The 20,700-nt window shown below is 36.8% G+C and overlaps 2 protein-coding genes across 2 annotated transcripts; one reads left to right on the top strand and one right to left on the bottom strand.

Moving 5' to 3' along the window:
- Positions 1-46: 46 nt before the first annotated feature.
- Positions 47-8,859, bottom strand: LOC110782499 (protein SHORTAGE IN CHIASMATA 1). The gene is made up of 7 exons (XM_021986679.2): positions 8,205-8,859; positions 6,615-6,773; positions 6,450-6,521; positions 4,213-5,622; positions 2,513-2,974; positions 404-2,032; positions 47-317 (listed from the first exon to the last, which is right to left on the bottom strand). Exons 1-7 carry the CDS (start codon positions 8,715-8,717, stop codon positions 222-224), a joined length of 4,341 nt encoding a protein of 1,446 aa, XP_021842371.2. The 5' UTR covers positions 8,718-8,859; the 3' UTR covers positions 47-221.
- A 2,200-nt stretch (positions 8,860-11,059) lies between these two features.
- LOC110782248 (low-temperature-induced 65 kDa protein) lies at positions 11,060-19,707 on the top strand. The gene is made up of 8 exons (XM_021986365.2): positions 11,060-11,239; positions 12,994-13,170; positions 14,817-15,326; positions 15,849-16,106; positions 16,456-16,725; positions 16,954-17,340; positions 18,149-19,219; positions 19,322-19,707. Exons 1-8 carry the CDS (start codon positions 11,155-11,157, stop codon positions 19,393-19,395), a joined length of 2,832 nt encoding a protein of 943 aa, XP_021842057.2. The 5' UTR covers positions 11,060-11,154; the 3' UTR covers positions 19,396-19,707.
- The last annotated feature ends 993 nt before the right edge of the window (positions 19,708-20,700 follow it).

Genomic DNA, 20,700 nt, shown 5'->3' with positions numbered 1-20,700 from the left:
GTTTAAGGTAAGTGCAAGTTTAAGGCAAGTGCAAGTTTAAGCTAAGTGCAAGTTTAAGATAGAGCTATCCCACATACAGTAACTAAGATGAATAATAGGTCTTTTCTGTAACTCTCATTTAATTAAAAAGATCAAGACCAACCTGTAATTTCATGCTAATCATTATGGGATGATGTTACCTAAACACATTGCATGATTAGAAATCTTCAGCTGTCTCATGCTCAACTTGAAAACATGTTTCCCTGACTGCAAGAGATATTGTCACCCCAAACAAGTTTAGTTTGGCTCCCAGTTCCAGTAGTTGTAAAAGATAGACTCTGCAGTTCATGAAATCAGATTTTGAGAAGAAGAAAATTTAAACCTGGTAAAGTGGTAAATAAAGCCATTAGTATAAGAAACAAACCCGTCTTGCTCTTTTGTCAATTGGTGTACAAATTGGACGAAATCCTTGAGACCTCTCATTCCGCAGCTGAGCATGTTGCTTTTGCATTTTCTGCTCTGCCACCTTCCTTGACGTGCTGTCACTTTGATATTTATAGTATTCAAGAATAGATGGGCTTCTTCTCTTTGTGGCTTTTGTGATATTCCCGTGATAACTAGTGCGTGGAACAGAAGCATATGGCTGACACTGTTGATTTAACCTCCTCTTTTCCTTAATACGATTGAGAAATTCTATTGTCCAAGGTGACCCTTGAGCCAGTTTCCCTGAATGAACGGCTTTCGAGAGTGGTGATTCACCATAGGGAGGCACGTTCTTTCCTTTCAAGAACTGGCCACTGAAATTTTGCATAGATTTTTCGGGAATATTTCTAACTGTCGGCTCCTGCTGCTCTGGAGCCTTGTATATGTTGTTGCTCCAGGTATATTCCACATCATTAAAACTATTATCTGCCCTCAACTGTCTATTTTCTTCTAACATACATCTAGCATCCATTCCATCAGCCATTGGGATGTTCCAGTCAGAACTGTTGTCAAACGATAATCTTCTAGCAGTCCTGTTATATGTAGGAGCACGATCTTTTACATTATCAGAGACTATTGGAGAGCACTTCACGACTTCCTCATCTATTTGAAAGTCCCCATCAAATATAGATTTGTCATAAAAGTCGACAACTTCACCAACAAAATCTTCCTGCAAATCCTGAAGTAAGTCCCTTGAACTCTCTTCTCGGTTGTTTTTTATTGTCTTACCTGATTTCTGTTGACAGGGAAATCTATCATTTACATGTAAGCTAGATCGAGCAAAACCATCATCCATTCGTGGAAGTTTTGGTTCACAATTGATATTTGTTTCAGGCCATGCTTTAGAAGGATCCATATTTATGGCAGTATATGGTACTTCTCCTTCACGAAACAGTTCACTATCCAACAAGAAATCAGGCAGCTTCTTCTGCAGACATATCCTGGGACTTTTTGGTGCTTTTGAATCAGATGGCCTCAACATCATGCCCTGGTCAGATGATTCAGCATCATCATATTTTTTGGATGGCTCATAACATCTGAAGTCATACATAGCATCACCAGAAGTTGCATTAAATTTTCTTTTTCTATCATCTGAGTTGCTTTTGCTGACAAATCTTCCTGAATCAGGAGGAGAAGATAAAGAGGAAGAACAGTCAGTCAGTCCAGATTCCTCCCGCTCCCCGTATTTGCACAAGGCACTAAGAAGATTGACACTTTCATCCGGTACATGATTCTTTCGGAGTAAGAGGGCCCTGCTTTCAACTGTCAACTCCAGGAACTCCAAGAGCGTGCAGCCACTAGAAATAATTGCATGCGCTGAGAGTGGATTAATAGGAGGGAGCTTGGTAAGGAACGATTCAGCAAGTGTCTCTGATTCAGGAAGTCTAGAAAGTGACCCTTTATATATATCCCTGGAATGTCTGATGTAAGTCAATATAATTTCATCTGTCAGCTCAATTGACGAGGAATAGAAGATCTGCAAATAAATGCCAAGACTGGCTGCCGCTGCATACAATTCATCTGCTGACTCCATTACAGGACCAATGAAGTTGCAATCTCCCTCGAAAATCTTTAACCAGAACAAAAAGGAAAGGCATTTTTTTACAAAGCTATGGTATTTAGCAAGCCAAGCCAAAAGTGCAAAATATAGATGAACGTGAAAAAATCAACTAGGTCAACATGAAGGGAACAGCAATAATCACTAGTTTTCAAACAAAAGGTTTAGACTACCAACTTAACCACATACAGCACCACATAAAACCTTTATATGTCAGCAGAAGTCGGAACAAGTCAGGCGACTTCCAAGAGGAAGTAATATAGATAACTAAAGCTCTGAGTGTTCCACCAAAATGCTTCATGCGATGAGATATAAACAAGTAAATAAATACCTAGGACACCAGAAGAATGAAAGAAAAGCTGCTTCACCATACTCAAGGAAATTTTTAGCATGCTCACCAGTTCCAACAACAATAATTATAGTTTGAGATTTTTTTATTAAAAAAAAGAAAGAGAGCCTCCAGAAATATTGAGTATAAGTGAAGAAAATTACCAGAACACAGGTAGTGAATGCAAAACTCAGAGATGTCAGAATATTTGTTGCTATATTCTCAATGCAGAGAGGAACGCTTGAAGCACCCTCATCTTGAGCAGTGGCTTTCTTTCCAATATTTTTGCAGTTATACCACCCTAGGCATACTGTAGAATTAAGTACTATATCAACGGGCAGAATCAGATCCCTCTCCACAACTTGTACTCCTCTCTTCTCCATAGTTAAGATCTTCTGATATGTGCTTCTCCGAGAAATTATCATCTCTTTCTCAAAATCTTGAGTGTTAATAATGATAGGCATATCTTGGAAAGTTATTCCACATGGAAGAACCGGTTCAGATTCTTGAGCCGTGTGACAAACAGGTATAGGAAAACCCGAGGAATTTGTACCACCTGAAGCTTCTGTAAACACTTTATTGCATTTTTCCTTGATAGGCCCACAGTTCAATAGCGCATCCAACTTCTGGTGGTTTAGAGTAACAATACAATTAATAATTAGACTAACAATTTCAGTAAGTCAGCTAACTAATAGAGATCAACCTGAAGCATTAGCATTAGCACAAGCATAAGCTTAAGAACAACCTGCCTAGGAACAAAAAAGATAGTTTGAAGTTTCTTTACTGTAAGACATACTTCACATTATCAACAGAACATATCTAATTAAAAATCAAATAAAAGTATATGTGCATTTCATTTCTATCCTGAGAGTGCATGTAATAGCCCAAAGAGATGAGAGATCAATATGTATAAGATTTACTTTCTTAAAGAACCATAAGATTTTGAGGGGTCAAATATCCAAACCTCACTTTCATTGATATGGAGAATGAAGGGTAGCAATGGATTGGACTTGGCCAAATTTAGTCTTGTTGGATATATCAAATAATTATTCCCTCTTCTTTGAATTAAACTCTCAACCATTAGCCTTGACCCAAGCTGGGCAGGCTGCAGGACAAAGGAATTTCTCTTTCCAGCCATTCAAAATAAAAATGAAGAGGCATGCAAGAGGAGAAAAAAAATAACAGTGACCTCAAAAAAGAGAAAGTAAGGGAACTCAGTGAAATAAATGATTGCCTCATCTCTTGATAGGTAGGTTATCTTGTGAATAGTTGAAATTTCCTTAATATACTTGATAGCATTAAGGTTTGAGGTCTCTCCAACGGCCAAAACAACCCCTCTTAAGTTACAAGGGTAAACCATCCAGACTTCACACAACAGAACTTTGGCCAAGTGGTTATTTATGGACTTTGCAGCACCCACCCTTGCAGAGGAAATACACCATGCACAGAAATTTCAGCTTCCACACATTAAAATTAGAAAATGATGAAATAGCTGCAGTATCCTATTGAAGAACACCTCCTTATGTTAAAGAAAAAAACAAAGCAATAATTTGCCCAAGTGAATCCAAATCTCTTTGCATCTCCAAACAGTATCAAGGATCATCATATAACTCTCAACACGAGTAGGGATAGGCAAATAAATTCATGCACGAACTGGAAAACAACTTAAGGAGTAGGGATGGGATTCAAGCACAGACGTGAAAACAACCCATATAATAGAATGAAGAACAATGCTGTGATAAATGGTTAGAAAATATGAAGTACACACTTAACTGAACAACAGAAAATATTGAAATGACAATCTGAATTGGACTTCTACAAAAGGAAACAAGATCAAGAGAGTGATAATAATGCTCAGACTTACAATTGTATCTCTGTCATTTGAAGTGCCAATGACACCTTCACAGACATTAAACTGCTGCATTTGATTGTTGCTTGAAGGGGCTGTTTCTTTCTTCTGAAGACCCCTATCAGAAAGTATAGATTTAGCATCTAGTGGCTTGACTTTGTTACCGGTTCTCATACCACCCATGGCATTTCTAGGATTTAAGAAAAAATCAAGATCATTGAACTGAGGCATTGACCCGGCGACTGAATCAAGCTTATGCAAATCAACATTGCATACTCCAGCATTTTCTACGATTTCACAATCAACGTTGTACAACTTGCCTGATGAAAACTTCTCAAAATCAGCATTAGTAAGATTTCCAATATTTTCTATGATTTGGCAGTCCTCATCTAGAAACTCCCGTGAAACGACTTCATTGAACAGATGCTTTTCTGTGCAGCTCACTCCAGATGGCATCATTACCTTGTTCTCCATCATATGTAACCCATCTGAAGGACCGTCTGAAAAAAGAAATTCAAGCACTAGCATATTTCCATCATCAGATTTCAAGTTAGGATCCATGGTATAACAATCAATGTCATCGAACACCTTCTCAATAGCAGCATTTACATAGCTATTGCATTCACCCCTTCCCAGAAGATGCCAATCCAAATAAATTTCATCCGATGTAGAGAGGGGCACTGGTTCCAATTCAGTGAGTATTTTATCAAAAATAAAATGTAATGACCAGATCTTTTCATCGTCAACCAGATCAGGGACAGAGAGTGATGTGAAAGTGCCATCAATAATTGCTAGTTCACGGCTGACAATTAATTCTTCAAAACTTCTCAAGGGCAAGTCTTCTGGAAACATATTGCACAATTCAGTTTCTTCAGTTGTTTGAAAAATGGCATGCGTCTCAAAAATATCAAAGGAATCTGAATCCAGCATCTTGAATTCTTCAAATAAAAATGTATCGACAAAGGAACTAGCACCAGCATCAGTGTTTTTCTCTGTATAAGGAATTTCTATAACTTGTATCAGATCAATATCTGAAGTCATACTCGGGCTTGTATAACATAGTTCAAGGGGAAGCTTTGATGAGTGACTATCAGAAATATGCTCCAAAATGTCAATTTCCACGGAGACAAGCAGATCTTGGCAACTACGTTCAAGGTCAACACTACAAACAGAATGTTGTTCTTCAATAGTTGCAAACAGAGATTCCGGGCAAAAGCATGGAAAATCTGCAGGTCCGATCTCTTCTACTTCAAGCAATGGTAAGGTGGTGCCAAGGTGATGGTTGGTGTTTGGCAAGAGGTCAACTTCATCCGGTGTCTGAAGCTTCGGTACCATATCATATTCTAGACAGATAGTCTCCACTGACTCCACATGATCTTTAACATCAAAATCAAATGGATCTCTATTTACAAGATTGAGAAATTCCTGCATGTATCAATAAAATAAACAGAAAAAATTAGAAACAATCAAAGGTAATTTGGCTTCGAAGAAGCATAAACTACTCAATCACAAAGATATTTAACCAGAAAATCCCAATGATTTGTTAATTTATAAGGCATATACATATGGAACAATACAGCACCAGTAAAGGATCCCGTCAAGGCTAAGTTTTACATCAACTAATAACAGCTCGGCTGCCATGTTTTGAGTTTTCCCTTGTCATTGTGCATGCATTATAGACAAGGTTTAATGGAGTAAGCAACAAAATAGTTCCCACGTACATGGATTGACAAGTTGACAGTGCATCCAAATTTCCTATGGTATTTCATGCGCTCACTAGTTCGGAAAAAGAATGAATCTCAGCATAGGATTCAACTGGCTGAATGATATTTGTTTCAAGGAGACAAGCAATAAATCAGTATTGCTCACTCATCTGATCCCAAAACCAAAACATTCCCGGGCTTCTTAAGGTACTTAGCAGTTACCATAAAAGACTCTTGTAGACTTGTGGTTGTCTGCCTTCTAAGACCAACTAAAGTGAGAGTTAGGTCAACCTTTTAAACCAAAATTCCGTTCAGCACTGTCGTAACTTGTTAAAGCCCATGAGCAATGAGAAAAAAGAAGGAAAAAAAAGTAATTTTATCAGCAATGGAATCTTATACTAATGTTATGAGTAGGAAAAATCATTCAGTCGGCAAGCATCCATCTAATTCCATCTGCATACACACTACCGCAGATATCAAAAATTATTCAATGCACATTCACCGGGGCAGGTATATCCAGAAATTAGTAGGCAAAGCTAGTCTGTTTACCAAATCATCATCACAATCTTGCACTTCTGACAGTAACTGAATTTCTTCTTTCTCGGACATGCAAACATTGTCCTGTAAAAAGCAACACAAAACTGATTAGTCGTTAGTCTCAGATGGATAATAAAAAAATATCCTTCATCAAATGTTTAAGAACGGTTATTTAACCACATATTGGAACAGTTCTGGTGTTTCAAACTGGATAATCGCAGCCTTAGTGTCATTCGTATCACCAATAGCGTCCTTAGCAAATTGACGTAATGATTCAGAATTAGAAGCTACACATCTATGAGCTTCCATTTCCTCATAACATGAATCGGATTCTTTCTGCATCAGAAATACAACAAGTGCATAAGAAAGTATTTCGGGAATGCCTCTTGAACTAAATTTGACATTTATAGATACACTAGACAGTAAAACAATTAGTCAATTACGGGTTTTTTTTTTATGTCCAAGTAGATATTAGACAATATAACATGCTTGTTTAACTAAGCCAGAGCCAAATATAAAAATGATGAAATAAATGAAAATTAAAATAAATAAATAAATTGCTTATGTGAAACAGTAGCTTAATCAATCATGAAATCTACTTCAGCAAAATGGAAATTCCTGACATCGTAGCCACGAATGAAATTTGTACAATATCACAGTCTAGCATCACAACTCACAACTGTTTTATGAAACAGAAAAATTGACCAAAATACTTACTGGCTGACACTTTGAGAAAGCATGCAACGAACTTAGGAGTACCGAATATTTGTACATGATTACTCAAGGTGATATAGATAGATTTGGTCACACTTAAATTTAAGGATACACATTGCCATTACAGGAAATCATTAATCATAGATTAGTAAGGGCAACAAAACAGACAGCAGCGAGATGATACGACAGAATTTCAACATTACAACGCAGAAATTCTCACAAATATATACGTAGTAATAGCTTTTGTGAAAACTAATAAGGATTGACTAACTGTATTCAATCAATCGTAAATATTCTGCAAATAATGAAGGATTTATTCCTTCAATATTCGGTCAATAATCTGTGAATATCTACTCCTCTAATTTAGCTTAAAAGTCTTTCTTGTTATATTTAGTTATAGCATACTCTAATTGTAAAACAGCTACTGTAAGCCCTAGCTTGCTTGCACTATTTACATGTGCAAATACTCTATAAGAAAATCATCTCTTCTCAAACTCTAATTAAAACACATTACAATTAATTTATATTTTTCATATATAAGTTATAAACTTATAACCGAACAACAATCATGTTTGTCCCAACACATAGCTTCACAATAGCTTCATAATTTTCATAAATAATCATTAGAAATTTCGAAAAGGCTAAATGAGATAAGAAACCTAGTTATAATCGAACTTTTCAATAAAATAGCCGATTACTGAGACACACATTCATCACTGTGGCTAAGCAGATAATAGAGGCACGTATTATCATTGTTACTGAAAAGAACCGACTTCAACAACTCAAGCAATTCCAATAAAACATGAACAAATCATCAGAAAACCTAATTCACAAAAACACAGGTCAAAACTTTTAGAAAATCAAAACATCCTACAAAATCAAAGCACGTCGAACAATCTCGCGTCAGTCGGCCGTTCTCAGCTCCAGAAACAGTTCAATATATAAACAAAACTCAAAATAAAACACTGAAACCCTAGAATTCATCAGTAGCATCTCAAAAACTCGCAAAATTGACGAGATATAGTACAAAATGGTTAGGAATGCGAAATTCACCTTCGGAATTTGAACGTCGCCATAGCTAGACCCGGAATTGCTCGAAAAATCGTCATAACAAACGTCGATAGTGTGAGGAAGTACGTCTGAGTAGAATTTTGACAGAGCGTCGCCAATCGGAAGGCTAGGGAGCTCGTACGAGACGGAATTATCTGCAGAACCGGCGCAGCAGCGAAGCAAATCGGAGATAGAGAGAGGTTTGGGAGGAGGTGGTAGAGGGGAGAGAGGGAATCGAAGGAAATCTAGGGTTTGGTCGGGGGCGAAGTAGTCGGTAGTGAGAAATCGAGTTCGCATTTCTGCAGATTGCTGGTGAGAGCAAGGAGAGAGATGGTGGAGGAGTGGAGTGGAGAGGAACTGTTTGTTTATGGTAATGCTGCTGATTGTTAAGAGGATTTTGAATTGATTTTCGGGATTTAAGAACAGGGAGAAATGAGGGGAAGGCGCGCAATTTTTTTTATTTTTTTTTCTTTCTTTTTTTCTAACTTTTAAATTGGCCTCTTGCTGGGCTGGCATTCTGCATTCTGCCAATGACTTCAAGCTTCAAAGCCCCAAATGGGCAAACCCAACAAATTTGGAGTGGTTCTATTTGAGGAAAAGGTTACATGTATAGTGTACAAAATCTCTTGTACAATATCATTAATTTGTTGACACATCATTAAATCCACTAAAAAATGAGAATGGAAAATAATAAAATGTCATTTCAACCAATAGAAAAGCATGGTGTATAAGATGCCTTGTAACACTAGGTGTACATGTAGTAAGATCCTCTATTTGAAATTGTTTTTTTTTTGTTCAGAATTAATAGGCACATACTCACATGCCCTTGTCAAACAAAAAAATATATATACTAACATATAGTGTGAGGGTACATTTAATCAAATGTGGTTTTCCTTTTTAAATACTAGGTATAGACTAGGTATAGACTAGGTATAGATGATATATGCAACTATTACGGCCGTAAATAAGTACTTATTTAGTTCATTTCCTAAATTGAAATCAATTTAGTAATGCATGTTAAAAGCACGCGTTTAACAGTATAATTAATGTTAATTAATGTTTACATTTTAACTTCTTATAATTAATGTTAATTAATGTTTACATTTTAACTTCTACCGTATGCGATTCATTCTCGTATAGATTATAATAGACATAAGTGATAAGACTCCTTACCCTGAGAGCATGATGAGTGATTCATTCGACGAGCTTATATATGTAATTTAATGACCGCGTAAAGATGAAGGACCCTACTGTACTGATAACTCGCATATGTATTTCCAGCCAGCTTTGTAGGTCAGACTCATTAAAAGTGAGGGGGATTTAGAAGAAATCCTCACCACCAAAGAGTCCCTAGTGGAAGGTTATGAGGCCAAACTTTTACCACTAAATCGAGCCTTGCTCGGTAAATCTCTCGCTTAATATGTTGGTATAAGTTACTACTTTGTGTACTAATCAAGCAAAACTTTGCTGAGTGATAAAAGTTTCACTACATAACCTCGAAGTCATGAGATCAAATTCCACTAGGAATTCTTTGGAAGTAAGGATTTGCTTATCATCCCTCTCAGTTACAATGTGTGAAAGTGTGAAACGAGTCAAACATGACAACTAATTGAAAATACCTGCGAAAAGTACCATTTTAGTAGAGTCCTTTATAATCCGGGCTTGGACCTGATTTACCAATCCTATTCCGATTCAAATATTACCGGTCCAATTCTCAAAATTAAAATTGTTAAATTTCTGTTCAGGTCCGATCCAAACATAAATGGAGTACAAAATACGTGTTACTATCATTAATTTGACCTGAAAAAGAACTAATTTTTACTACTAAACAATATTGATTATTGAACTGTACGTGTTAATAGTTAGGAGTATTAAACTATTAACAATCTTAATTACGGAGTAAGGCCTTATCCTTAGTTCAAATTATGGCGAAACCATTTACACCTATCTCACTTGTCTCTAGACCTGTCAAACGGGTCGGTCGGGTCGGGTTGTAAAAAAAATTATTTTCGGGTTCGGGTTGAATCGGGTCGGTCACTTTTGGGTTCGGGTTTATAAATGTTTGTTCAAGACCCAGAACTTTCGGGTTCGGGTCGACCCAACGGGTTGAGAGATTTTTAAACGCGCATTATATTTTCATTAATTTAGGTAATAAATATACAAAATATGAGCAAAAATTAACAAATTTTCCTACACAAGTTTATATTTAGTCAAATTCAACCATATAATGGCGTATAATTCAAATTAAAATTATATTACACACAACAATAGAAAAAACAACCTGTTTATTATGCTTTAATTTTCTAATAATCTCATTTTTTAGTATAAATACAATGATTTTCAATCGGTCGGGTCCTAAACGGGTTCGGTCGGGTTTTGACCCATTATATTTCGGGTTGCTCGGGTTCGGATAAAATCGGGTTACGGGTCACAAAATTTTATTCAGGACCCATTATTTCCGGGTCAGGTTCGGATCGGTTTTCGGATCAGGTCGATTTTTGACAGGTCTACTTGTCTCCTCTTTATTCGGCATGGGTTAAACCGCCACGTTAAAGGCTAAACTCAATACCATCACCATTCACCACCGACTTAATCAAGCAGGCACGTGTTAGCTCACACCAACACGTGTCATTCACCCAAAGCACCAGCACCATGCAACGTGTCACTTTCCTATTCTGCAAAATATTTATTACCATAATTCCAATCAAACTCCCATTTTTTAATTACAAGAAAACAAAACAAGTACTGACTTTAATTTTACTTTCCCTTATTGGTAACGTCTTCTTTTACGAGTTGATCACTATCACTATCACTATCACTATTTATTCCCCCCTACTATTCGGCCATTACCATTTCCCAATTTGATTTCTACAAAAACAAAAACAAAGTTATTTGAAAAACCGAACCAAAAAAATAAATAAAATAAATTGAACAGCCACTAATCACTATCACAATGAACAATCAAATGGAACGCCCTACCGGTCACACCACTCATGTAGACGATCCTCATATGCATGGTCAAGATGTTGACATCAATGGTAAGAAATACTTTACTTAATTCAACCTTTTGTTTTTTATATTAACACCCGGTTCACCCTTAGGGCTAATTCGAATTTGGGGCGAGTTCTGAGTGGATATGTTCCAGTCCCCTCCCAATTGTTATAATTAAGGATATAACATGCTTTCATAATTAAGATATTTTTTTTTTTGGGTGCGAATGAGCCACAAGGGCAATATAAATTACAAATGGGGTAAGGGATTCGAACCTGAGACCTATTGTACATAGGCCCTCAGTCTTAAACTCTTAACCACTAGGCCAAGACATCATTGGTTCATAATTAAGATATAGTATAACATGATTTTATTCGGATGTGATTGTTGTTATTTACTTGTCATGTTTTGATTTAAATAATGGCATATATTTTACTAAGTAAAATCAAGGTTTTGCTTATTGATTAAGCCTTAAGGTTTGACGTCATAATCTCCATTTATCATAAGATTAGAGGGGATGCTAATGAGATTAGAGGGGATTTCTCTTTATCATCCCCCTTGCTTCTAATGGGTATGGCCTTTAAGAACACGTGATACATGTTTAGTGGGTTATTTATTTCATAACAGAAAATGGGGTTAATATTGTTGTTTTAACCTTTTATGGGTGTATGCAAGTGAGTTCATAGAGTGAACCTATTACTAAGGAAATTGAACAATCTTTAAAGGATAGACTGAAATAAACAAATAGGGGCATACAGAATATTGCATTGCAAATAGTATCAAATTGATCAATCTGTGGACGAATTATCATACCAATAAAGTCTTGATCTAGTGGTTAAGATTGATAACCTGTATGATCCTGTTATTCTATACAATAAGGTCATAGGTGCGATTCTCCTGTATCTATTTATAATTTGTATTGGCTCATTTGTATCAAAAAATACCAACGAGGTCTTGACTCAGTAGTTAAGATTGATAACTTGTATAACTATATTGTTCTATACTATAGGGTCATAGGTTCGACTCTCCTACATCCATTTATAATTTGTATTGGCTCATTCATATAAAAGAAAAATCAAAAAGAAAAATGAGGTTTTGGCCTATAGTTAAGACTATAGGGTCTCAGGTTCGATTCTCAATTTCTCATACATCTATTTCACTATTTGTAATTTGTATTATATTTATGGCTCATTCGTATTAAAAGAAAAATGAACGAAATGGAATTTTACAATTAGTCTGTTTAATTACCGTACGATATGGGAGTTAAGCTAACATTTAGGGAATAACATTTGATTTTTTTTTAGTATGGTTTTAGTATTCACAAATTCTTATTTACAATGGGTGACATATTTTACACCGGAGTAAAATTTAACTTAAAATACTTAAAAGTTAAGTTTATATAGGTAAAAATTATCTATTTTTAAGTGATAAATTTTTTCATTTTAGTAAAACTTATTTCTTCAAAATTACTAATAATGTATAAAATTAATCATTTAACCCTTTAAAATATTTATCTATCAATTTTTTTACTAATATAAAAATTAATCAAAACTAGAATAAAGTTAAAAAAAAAAAAAAAAAAGGTTAAAGTTATATTGGTGTACGTCCAAGACCTTTTGTTTAGTATCAGCAATCTCACTAAACTAAATAAATAGGGACATACAATCTTTAACGATATGGTTTTACCGTTTTACTTTGTGTTGTCCGTGCAAATAGTAAGTGTAAAGATCTTTTTGAAACAGAGTAGTATTAGCAATCCCACGGAGCCGTGGTTAATTGGTTATTCTTATTCATGGTGAAGGTCAAAATGAAGAGCATCATGGTGAGAAGAAATCAGTGCTAAAGAAAGTAAAGGCGAAAGCGAAGAAGATTAAGGACACTATAAAAGATCATGTTGGACATGGTCATGATCATCACGAGGAAGACGACGACGAAGATGATGAGATGGATATGGACCCTGAAATCCACGGCACTCACAGTATGTCACTTTCTCTTCTCCCTCGTTCATTCCCTGTAAATTACTGTATTTATTATTTCTGTATGAATTTCCTCCCCAAATTACCATTTTTAACCTAAAACTAGTGTGTGGCCCGGGCGATGCCCCAGTTGCTACATTGAATAACTAAAGTTTAGATTTTTCTTCAGCTCAATATTTGACCAAAATACTTGTATTCTATAGAATAGAAAATATCCGTTAAGTTAGTCAATTACACAGACACGCTAAGTCATTTATCATGGCAAGTAAGTTTTCAATCATATCATCTTACAATTTGTATAATTTGTTTTCTCGTGGAACTAAGTGCGTCAAATTAATAAACACCAAATTAGATATATATGCAGCCATGTAAGGCAATCCTATAGTTGATTCTTATGAGACTTATGACATCAGGATTCTCCATGGTTGTCATAATGCTTTATTTTTTCTTTTCTTTTCAAAATAGTCCATAGAAATGAAAAAGTCCCATAAAAATTTATTTGTTTTAGACTTCATTTGAACATTTATTTATAAATTAATGTGAAGAGATAAACCACAATTGGTGGTTGGTTAAGATGGTAATGAGAATTATCATCCACACTTGAGGTTTGGTGTTCGAACCTCATTGTATTGATTTTTGGTTGTCCATTACATAATACTTTGTGAGTGGATGATGTGGCATGAGGAGAGTACTACGTGACACATATACATTTTCCACAACGCCTTTTAATATATTAGTATAGATAATAATAATTAGATTTCAGATATGTTAAACAATTTCAAATAGTTAGTTCAATTTACTATACTGTCAATTTAACCGATTACAGTATTAAAGCAAGATCAATTGAGGCGGTGTCAATTGAACCGATTGTAGTATTGAAGCAAAATCAATTGAATCGGCCGCACTGTCGATTGACCCGATTTCATTGAATCGGCCATCGCCAATTGAATGATTTACAGTATTGAAGCAAAGCCCATTTAATCGGCCTCACTGTCAATTGAACGGATTTCAGTATTAGAGCAAAATCGGAATCGCCCGCACCATCAATTGAACCGCTTACACCAATCCTTAACTTATTTCAAAGTTTGAGCTAGTAAGCTAGATAATTTTAGATATTTAATTAAGATAGAGAAATGCAAGATAAGAGAGTGCACTGTGTTAATGGAACCCTAAGTGAACATCTGAAATTGTGCCTATTGAAGGGTATGCTCAAACTCGATCATGGACATATGTGTGTAGGCTCATTGTGTACTTGAAGAATATAAGTGGAATACTTAAACGAATGTAGTAGAGAAAACAGAAGGGTAGGGGTTGAAATATGGAATACTACTACAAATGTGCTTTGAAGAAACAAAAGGGGTACGAATTACAGCAAAGAGCAGGCAGCAATGGTGCCAACTTGTGTGTTTTGTTATAAACCGAGGGAATGGGGGATGTACTGCAAGTCTGCAAATGTGATACTAAAACAATGTAGTAGTAAATCAATAAAACGTAGGCAGCAATGTTGCCAATGTGTTTGTGTCATAAACCGGGGAAACGGGGGGAATGCATTGCAAGTCTGTAAAATGGAATTCTAAAACAATGTAGCAGGGAAAACAGTAAATCTATTTTTGAATTATGTAATTCCGCTAAATGGATGATTTTGCAGCTGCACAAAGCACCATGCCAGGGCAAGAGGGAGTTGCAAGGCAGCAAATGCACGAACCAATAATCGGTGAAAGAACTGCAGGTGAAGGTGCCCACGTGATGAGTAAGCCAAGGCAGCAAATGCATGAACCAACATTCGGCGAAAGAACTGCAGGTGAAGGTGCCCCACACGCGATGAGTAAGCCGGGTGATTATCAGACATTTGATCCTACAACTGCGAGATATACCCCTGGACAGGATGAGACCTTGGGTTGGTCGAGGACCGATGCCAGAAGGCCACAGGACTTTGAGGAAAAACCTTATGCACCAAAGAACACTCCTGTTGCTATGCATTCTGGTGGAGGTCATAGTGCTAGTACTGGAGCTTTGGATATGGGGAAGAAAGGAGCTCCTGTGAAGCTTGGAGGTGTTGTTGGGGGAGTGGAGAGAGATCCTCAGGCCCCGAAAGATGTAGGGGTAGATCGTCATCCTGCCAATTATCAAGCCAAAGTAACTGACCCAACAGCCACTGGTAAGATTGTATCTCAAGTTAGTTGGAATGTTTTATGTACTGTACTCTAAATTAATGTGTACTTGTGTTTGGATTCTTCATCTGGCTTCAAGTTTTATGTACTGTACACTGGTTCCTCGATTCTGTGACGTGGGTTTTGAATATCCAACTACTACTTTATTTTTGTTCAACATGTTGGAAGCATGCTTTTATAAGGGGTTACATGGCCTTTGTGTTCAAAGGAAACTGAATGCATAACATTGATATACTTGATCATGGAAAACTGTATCTTCCTTTTTGCACAATCATTCACTTCATTGTTACACTTGAAAATTGAATATGGAATATAATATTCAGCTTCCATCTTGAGAAAGGGTCTGAATTTTCTTTGTGCCTGCTGAAAATTAATGTTTTAGCACTTCAGCCATCATTTAGTATTGGAACTTATAAGTGTGATTTTGTCAAATTGGTGAAGATTTCTCTGCATATACTATATTCCATTCAACAAAAAATAAAATTAACCATTGATTTATTATTGTATAGGAAAGGATCCCCTAGTTGCTCAGAGCTTCATGGCAGGGCTTCATACAAGTAAAATCGATGAAAGATCAGTCGAAGGGGTGATTAACGCCCCAGCAAGCAAGCCACACGGAGATTTAAGGACCTTTGATCTTACTACTACAGATTATGTCCCAGGACAAGAGGAGACCTTAGGTTGGTCTAGGGCTGATACTGGAAGGCTAAACAGGTCAGAGGAAGTGTCCAACGCATCATATAATACACCAATAGCAGCCCATTCAGGTAGATTACTTGTTTGTGCTTTTTTACACACTGATTGTTCCATTTGCAATACTGAGAATAGCCGGAAATGCTGGACTACAGACTGTTTATAGAGGAAAACGTGAATGTGCTTTGTGCGTGATGTATGTTAATGGTTTAGCTATATCTTGCATGGGAAACATGTATGTTAATGGTTTAGCTATATCTTGCATTGGAAACTTATTGAATGTAATTTGCATTATAAACTTATTAAATGTGATTTTGTTGAATTGTTATATATATTTTTTGCATATTCACTTGCAAAGAAAAAAAAAGGTTCTTTTCAGAATGTAGGAAAAATTTAATCATTAATTGTTCTTTTAATTTATAGGACATGAATCACATGATTCCACAGCTGCTCAGAGATTCATGCCAGGGCTACATAGACGTAACATGGGTGAAGGAACTGCAGTACAAGGGGTGGTTCATTCCCCGACAACCAAGCAGCAAGGCCACTATCAGACCTTTGATCCTACTAGTGCAAGTTATGTTCCGGGGCAAGAGGAGACTTTGGGTTGGTCTAGGACTGATACTGGTAGGCAACACGGATCAGAGAAACTGTCCTCTGCAATAAAGAATACACCAACGGCAGCTCATTCAGGTAAACAAAATTCTGCCTAAACAATTTTATTTTCCTCCACATTGAGTTTGTCACTTGCAAAATGACTAGAAAAACCTGAATTTTCTTGGTGCCTGCTGAAATTTACCTCTGGCTAGCATTGGAAAAATTTCTGCATTTGCTATAGCTGTCTGAAATTTTTGTATGCATAGAAAACTTGTTAATTCAAAGTTTACCGTTGATTCATTTTACAACTGCGAATCTGTACAGGAAATGAATCACATGATCCCATGGCTGCTCAGGGCTTCATGGGAGGGCCACATAGAAGTAAAGTGGATGAAAGAACTGCAATGGAAGGGGTAATCCATTCCCCGGAAAGCAATCCGAAAGGAGATTATCACACCTTTGATCCTAATGCAACGAGTTATTTTCCGGGGCAAGAAGAGACCTTGGGTTGGTCTAGGACTGATACCGGAAGGACTCATACAGGTAGAATTCATGGTATGGGAGCTGAAGAGGAGAGAGGGACTGGGAAGCTTGGTGGCTTAATTCAGAATCCAGGATTCTTGGAGAAGGATCCTAATACTGCAAGAGTTCCAGGGGAAAGACATCATGCTGGAAATTATGAGACCAAAGTTTCAGACCCAACAGGCAAGGGTAAGAGATTTTATTCAAAATTGTGCATGTATATATGGTTGCGAATTAAACCATTCTTATTTTTCTTCTGCGTATGAGAAGACCTGTTTTGATCTCCAATATATTACTCTCTGATCTTGTTTGTATTATATGGTTTGGTACTATTACCAGCAGTTCAGAGTAGTGGTTTTGGATCAAAAAAATTAGAATGGTTGTGAATTAAATCATTCTTAATTTCCTTCTACATATTATATGACTTGTTTTTGCTCTCCAATATATTACTCTTTGATCTTGTTTGTTTTATATGGTTTGGTATTATTACCAACAGTTCTGAGTAGTGTTTTTGGATCAATAATTGTTTTTCTATATATTACTCTTTGATCTTGTTTTTTTATATGGTTTGGTATATTACCAACAGTTCTGAGTATTGGTTTTGGATCAAGAAGACTTGTTTTGCTCTCCAATATATTACTCTTTGATCTTGTTTTTTTAATATGGTTTGGTATTATTACCAACAGTTCTGAGTAGTGGTTTTGGATCAAGAAGACTTGTTTTGCTCTCCAATATATTTACTCTTTGATCTTGTGTTTTTTTATATGGTTAGGAATATTACCAACAGTTCTGACTTCTGAGTAGTGGTTTTGGATCAAGAAGACTTTGTTTTGCTCTCCTATATATTACTCTTTGATCTTGTTGTTTTATATGGTTTGGTATTATTACCAACAGTTATGAGTAGTGGGTTTGGGTCAAAAAAATTTAGAAGATCTGAAAAGTGAATGCTAGTACTACACGAGTCGTGTTGCTTACATGCTTCTACTGTCACTTTCAGGCGGTGAAGAAGTAGGGGTTACTCCAATCCTGCATCAGTTAGATAAGATGAATATTTTCGATGAATCACAGCAAAAACCAAGAGCAGACAATGTTCACCTGAACAGAACAGAACACACTCCACAATCTGAGAAGATCACCACTGGAAGCCATAATCAATTCTATCCAGAGCCAGTCACTTCCGAGACGAGCACATTTCTCCAACAATCTACCAGTCCAATCAGCGAGGGACCACGTGACATGTCAGAACAGAAACAAGGAAGTTACACCGGAAAGGTCTCGTCTGCAGCTGCGATGGTGGCTGATAAAGCAAAGCAGGCCACTAATTCTGTTACATCAAAGTTAGGGTATGGTGGAAATTCTGATCAGCACCCAACTTCTGTATCTTCAGCAATGCATGACAAGTCGTCTGAGCCAAGGGGCTATGGGGAGAAGATAACAGGTGCCACAGCTGCTATTACAAACAAGGCTGTACAAGCCAAGGATGTTGTGGCCTCTAAACTAGGCTATGGCGGGACTCACGAGAGACAGCCACCTGTACAAGAAGGGGCCTCCAAGGGAGGAGGATCAATTGTGGGGACAGTGAAAGAAAAAATGGCCCCGGTTTACGATAAAGGGGCAACGGTGGGTTCAACCATGGCCTCAAAGGTGCAAGGTTCAGGGACGGAGCATGAGGTCCAGTTTACTGGGCCTACTATCGGTCCAACTGCTGGGGTGGATAAGGGAGTGTCGATGAAGGAGTATCTGGTCGAGAAACTGAAGCCCGGGGAAGAAGATAAGGCGTTGTCTGAGGCTATAACTGCAGCGTTGCCGGTACACAAACGTAGGGAAGATGTAAGCAAATCCGGGGAGTTCGGGGAAGGTGAAGCGAGGAAAGTGACGATAATAGGAAGAGTGACGGAGTCTGATGAGGTGGCGCAACGGCTTGGAAGGAGTGACGAGAAGAATTATGATAATGCTGGTACAGGGATGGCTAGTCCAGGGAAGGGTGTAATGGACAGGATTAAAGAAGCTGCTACTTCTTGGTTTCAGAGTAGTGGTGAGTTTCCATCGCAGTATACCACTACACAAGGTAAGAATAATCGACTTCTCTGTGAGAACTAGAAACTTTGTTTCAGATTGTAGACAATAGAACATATTTTGTTGATTTTTGGTGTGTTTTCTTTTGTAACAGGAACTGAAGGTTCTACTATAATTTCCAGCACGGAAAGTGAGCAGAAAAGAGCCGATGAAGCAGGATTTCAGTAATAACTTGAGCTTAGATATGTTATGCTATATGTTAATCTGGGATTTTGTGTTTGTCATGTCATGTGTGCACAATAGTTTGCTCCAGGTGATAAGAGTAATGTGGGCTAATGTACTTCAAGTTAGCAGCTGTTGTAAATAAAGATTCTGGACACTTTTTGGTGTTTGTGAATGTTTGTAATGTGTTATCTTTGGTGCACTTACTCGTATTGTCAAACCGTTCTTTTACCATCGGTGCTGGGGTTATACCAGTAACCGATGATTTCTTCTTAAGATGAGTAATCTCTATATCTACAGGTTACATTTTTTTTGTTTTGACTGGTACAGGTTACATTATACTTTGCTATCATAATCAAATAAAACAGAGGGTGAATTTTACGGTCAAATGCTCAAAGTTAGTAAAGATTGATCATTGATGGGAGATCATGCGATAGTAGACTGTGAACTAAACTTAACTGAAAGTTACTCATACAAAGTATAAAACTTAATGCACATTTGACATAACCAGTGTGAATTCTTGGTCAAATCTTCAAAATTGAGACATTTCAAGTGTTTCTGTTCTTCAAGTGTGTTACGGAATACTTTTAGGCCGTCAATTTCCAACGCACTTAAATTAAACGGAATATAAACTTATCATTGTTGCTTTGGAGGGAGTATAATGAAGTACATAGAATTAGGTGAAAGCTTAACAAAAGTATAGTTCAGTAATCAATTTATTTCATAAAACAAGCTGGGATATGCTTTATTTACCGATGGAATGGATGAACGTGGATATTGTACCAGATTAGACCTGTCAAACGGGCCAGTCGGGTCGGGTTGTAAAAAAAATACTTTTGGGTTCGGGTTGAATCGGGTCGGTCACTTTCGGGTTCGGGTTTACAAATGCTTGTTCAAGACCCAGAACTTTTGGGTTTGGGTCGACCCAACGGGTTGAGAGATTTTAAAACGCGCATTATATTTTCATTAATTTATGTGATAAATATACAAAATATTGGCACAAATTAACAAATTATCCTACGAAAGTTAATATTTAGTCAAATTCAATCATAAAATGGCGTATAATTCAAATTAAAATCATATTATACACAACAATAGTAAAAACGTGTTTGTTATGCTTAAATTTTCTCATAATCTCATTTATTACTATAGATACAATGATTTTCAATCGGTCGGGTTCAAAACGGGTTCGGTCGGGTTTTGACCCATTCCTTTTAGGGTTGCTCAGGTTACGAGACACAAAATCTTGTTCAGGACCCAGTATTTTCGGGTCGGGTTCGGGTCGATTTTCGGGTCGGGTCAATTTTTGAC

This window comes from Spinacia oleracea, chromosome 3 (genome assembly GCF_020520425.1).
Source record: "Spinacia oleracea cultivar Varoflay chromosome 3, BTI_SOV_V1, whole genome shotgun sequence".
NCBI classification, from domain to species: Eukaryota; Viridiplantae; Streptophyta; class Magnoliopsida; order Caryophyllales; family Amaranthaceae; genus Spinacia; species Spinacia oleracea.
The sequence above is the reverse complement of the archived record's forward strand: the minus strand, read 5'-3'. Positions and strand labels throughout refer to the sequence as shown.

What these genes read in the sequence shown, in the direction of transcription:
- LOC110782499 (XM_021986679.2), bottom strand. Translation starts at nt 8,717, where the DNA reads ATGCCAGCCCAGCAAGAGGCCAATTTAAAAGTTAGAAAAAAAGAAAGA. An exon ending in GCGACGTTCAAATTCCGAAG is followed by an intron (nt 6,774 to 8,204) that starts GTGAATTTCGCA and finishes TTTCTGATGCAG; the next exon opens with AAAGAATCCGATTCATGTTA. An exon ending in CATTCACTACCTGTGTTCTG is followed by an intron (nt 2,033 to 2,512) that starts GTAATTTTCTTC and finishes TTCTGGTTAAAG; the next exon opens with ATTTTCGAGGGAGATTGCAA.
- LOC110782248 (XM_021986365.2), top strand. Translation starts at nt 11,155, where the DNA reads ATGAACAATCAAATGGAACGCCCTACCGGTCACACCACTCATGTAGAC. An exon ending in TGAAATCCACGGCACTCACA is followed by an intron (nt 13,171 to 14,816) that starts GTATGTCACTTT and finishes ATGATTTTGCAG; the next exon opens with CTGCACAAAGCACCATGCCA. An exon ending in TTCAGACCCAACAGGCAAGG is followed by an intron (nt 17,341 to 18,148) that starts GTAAGAGATTTT and finishes TGTCACTTTCAG; the next exon opens with GCGGTGAAGAAGTAGGGGTT.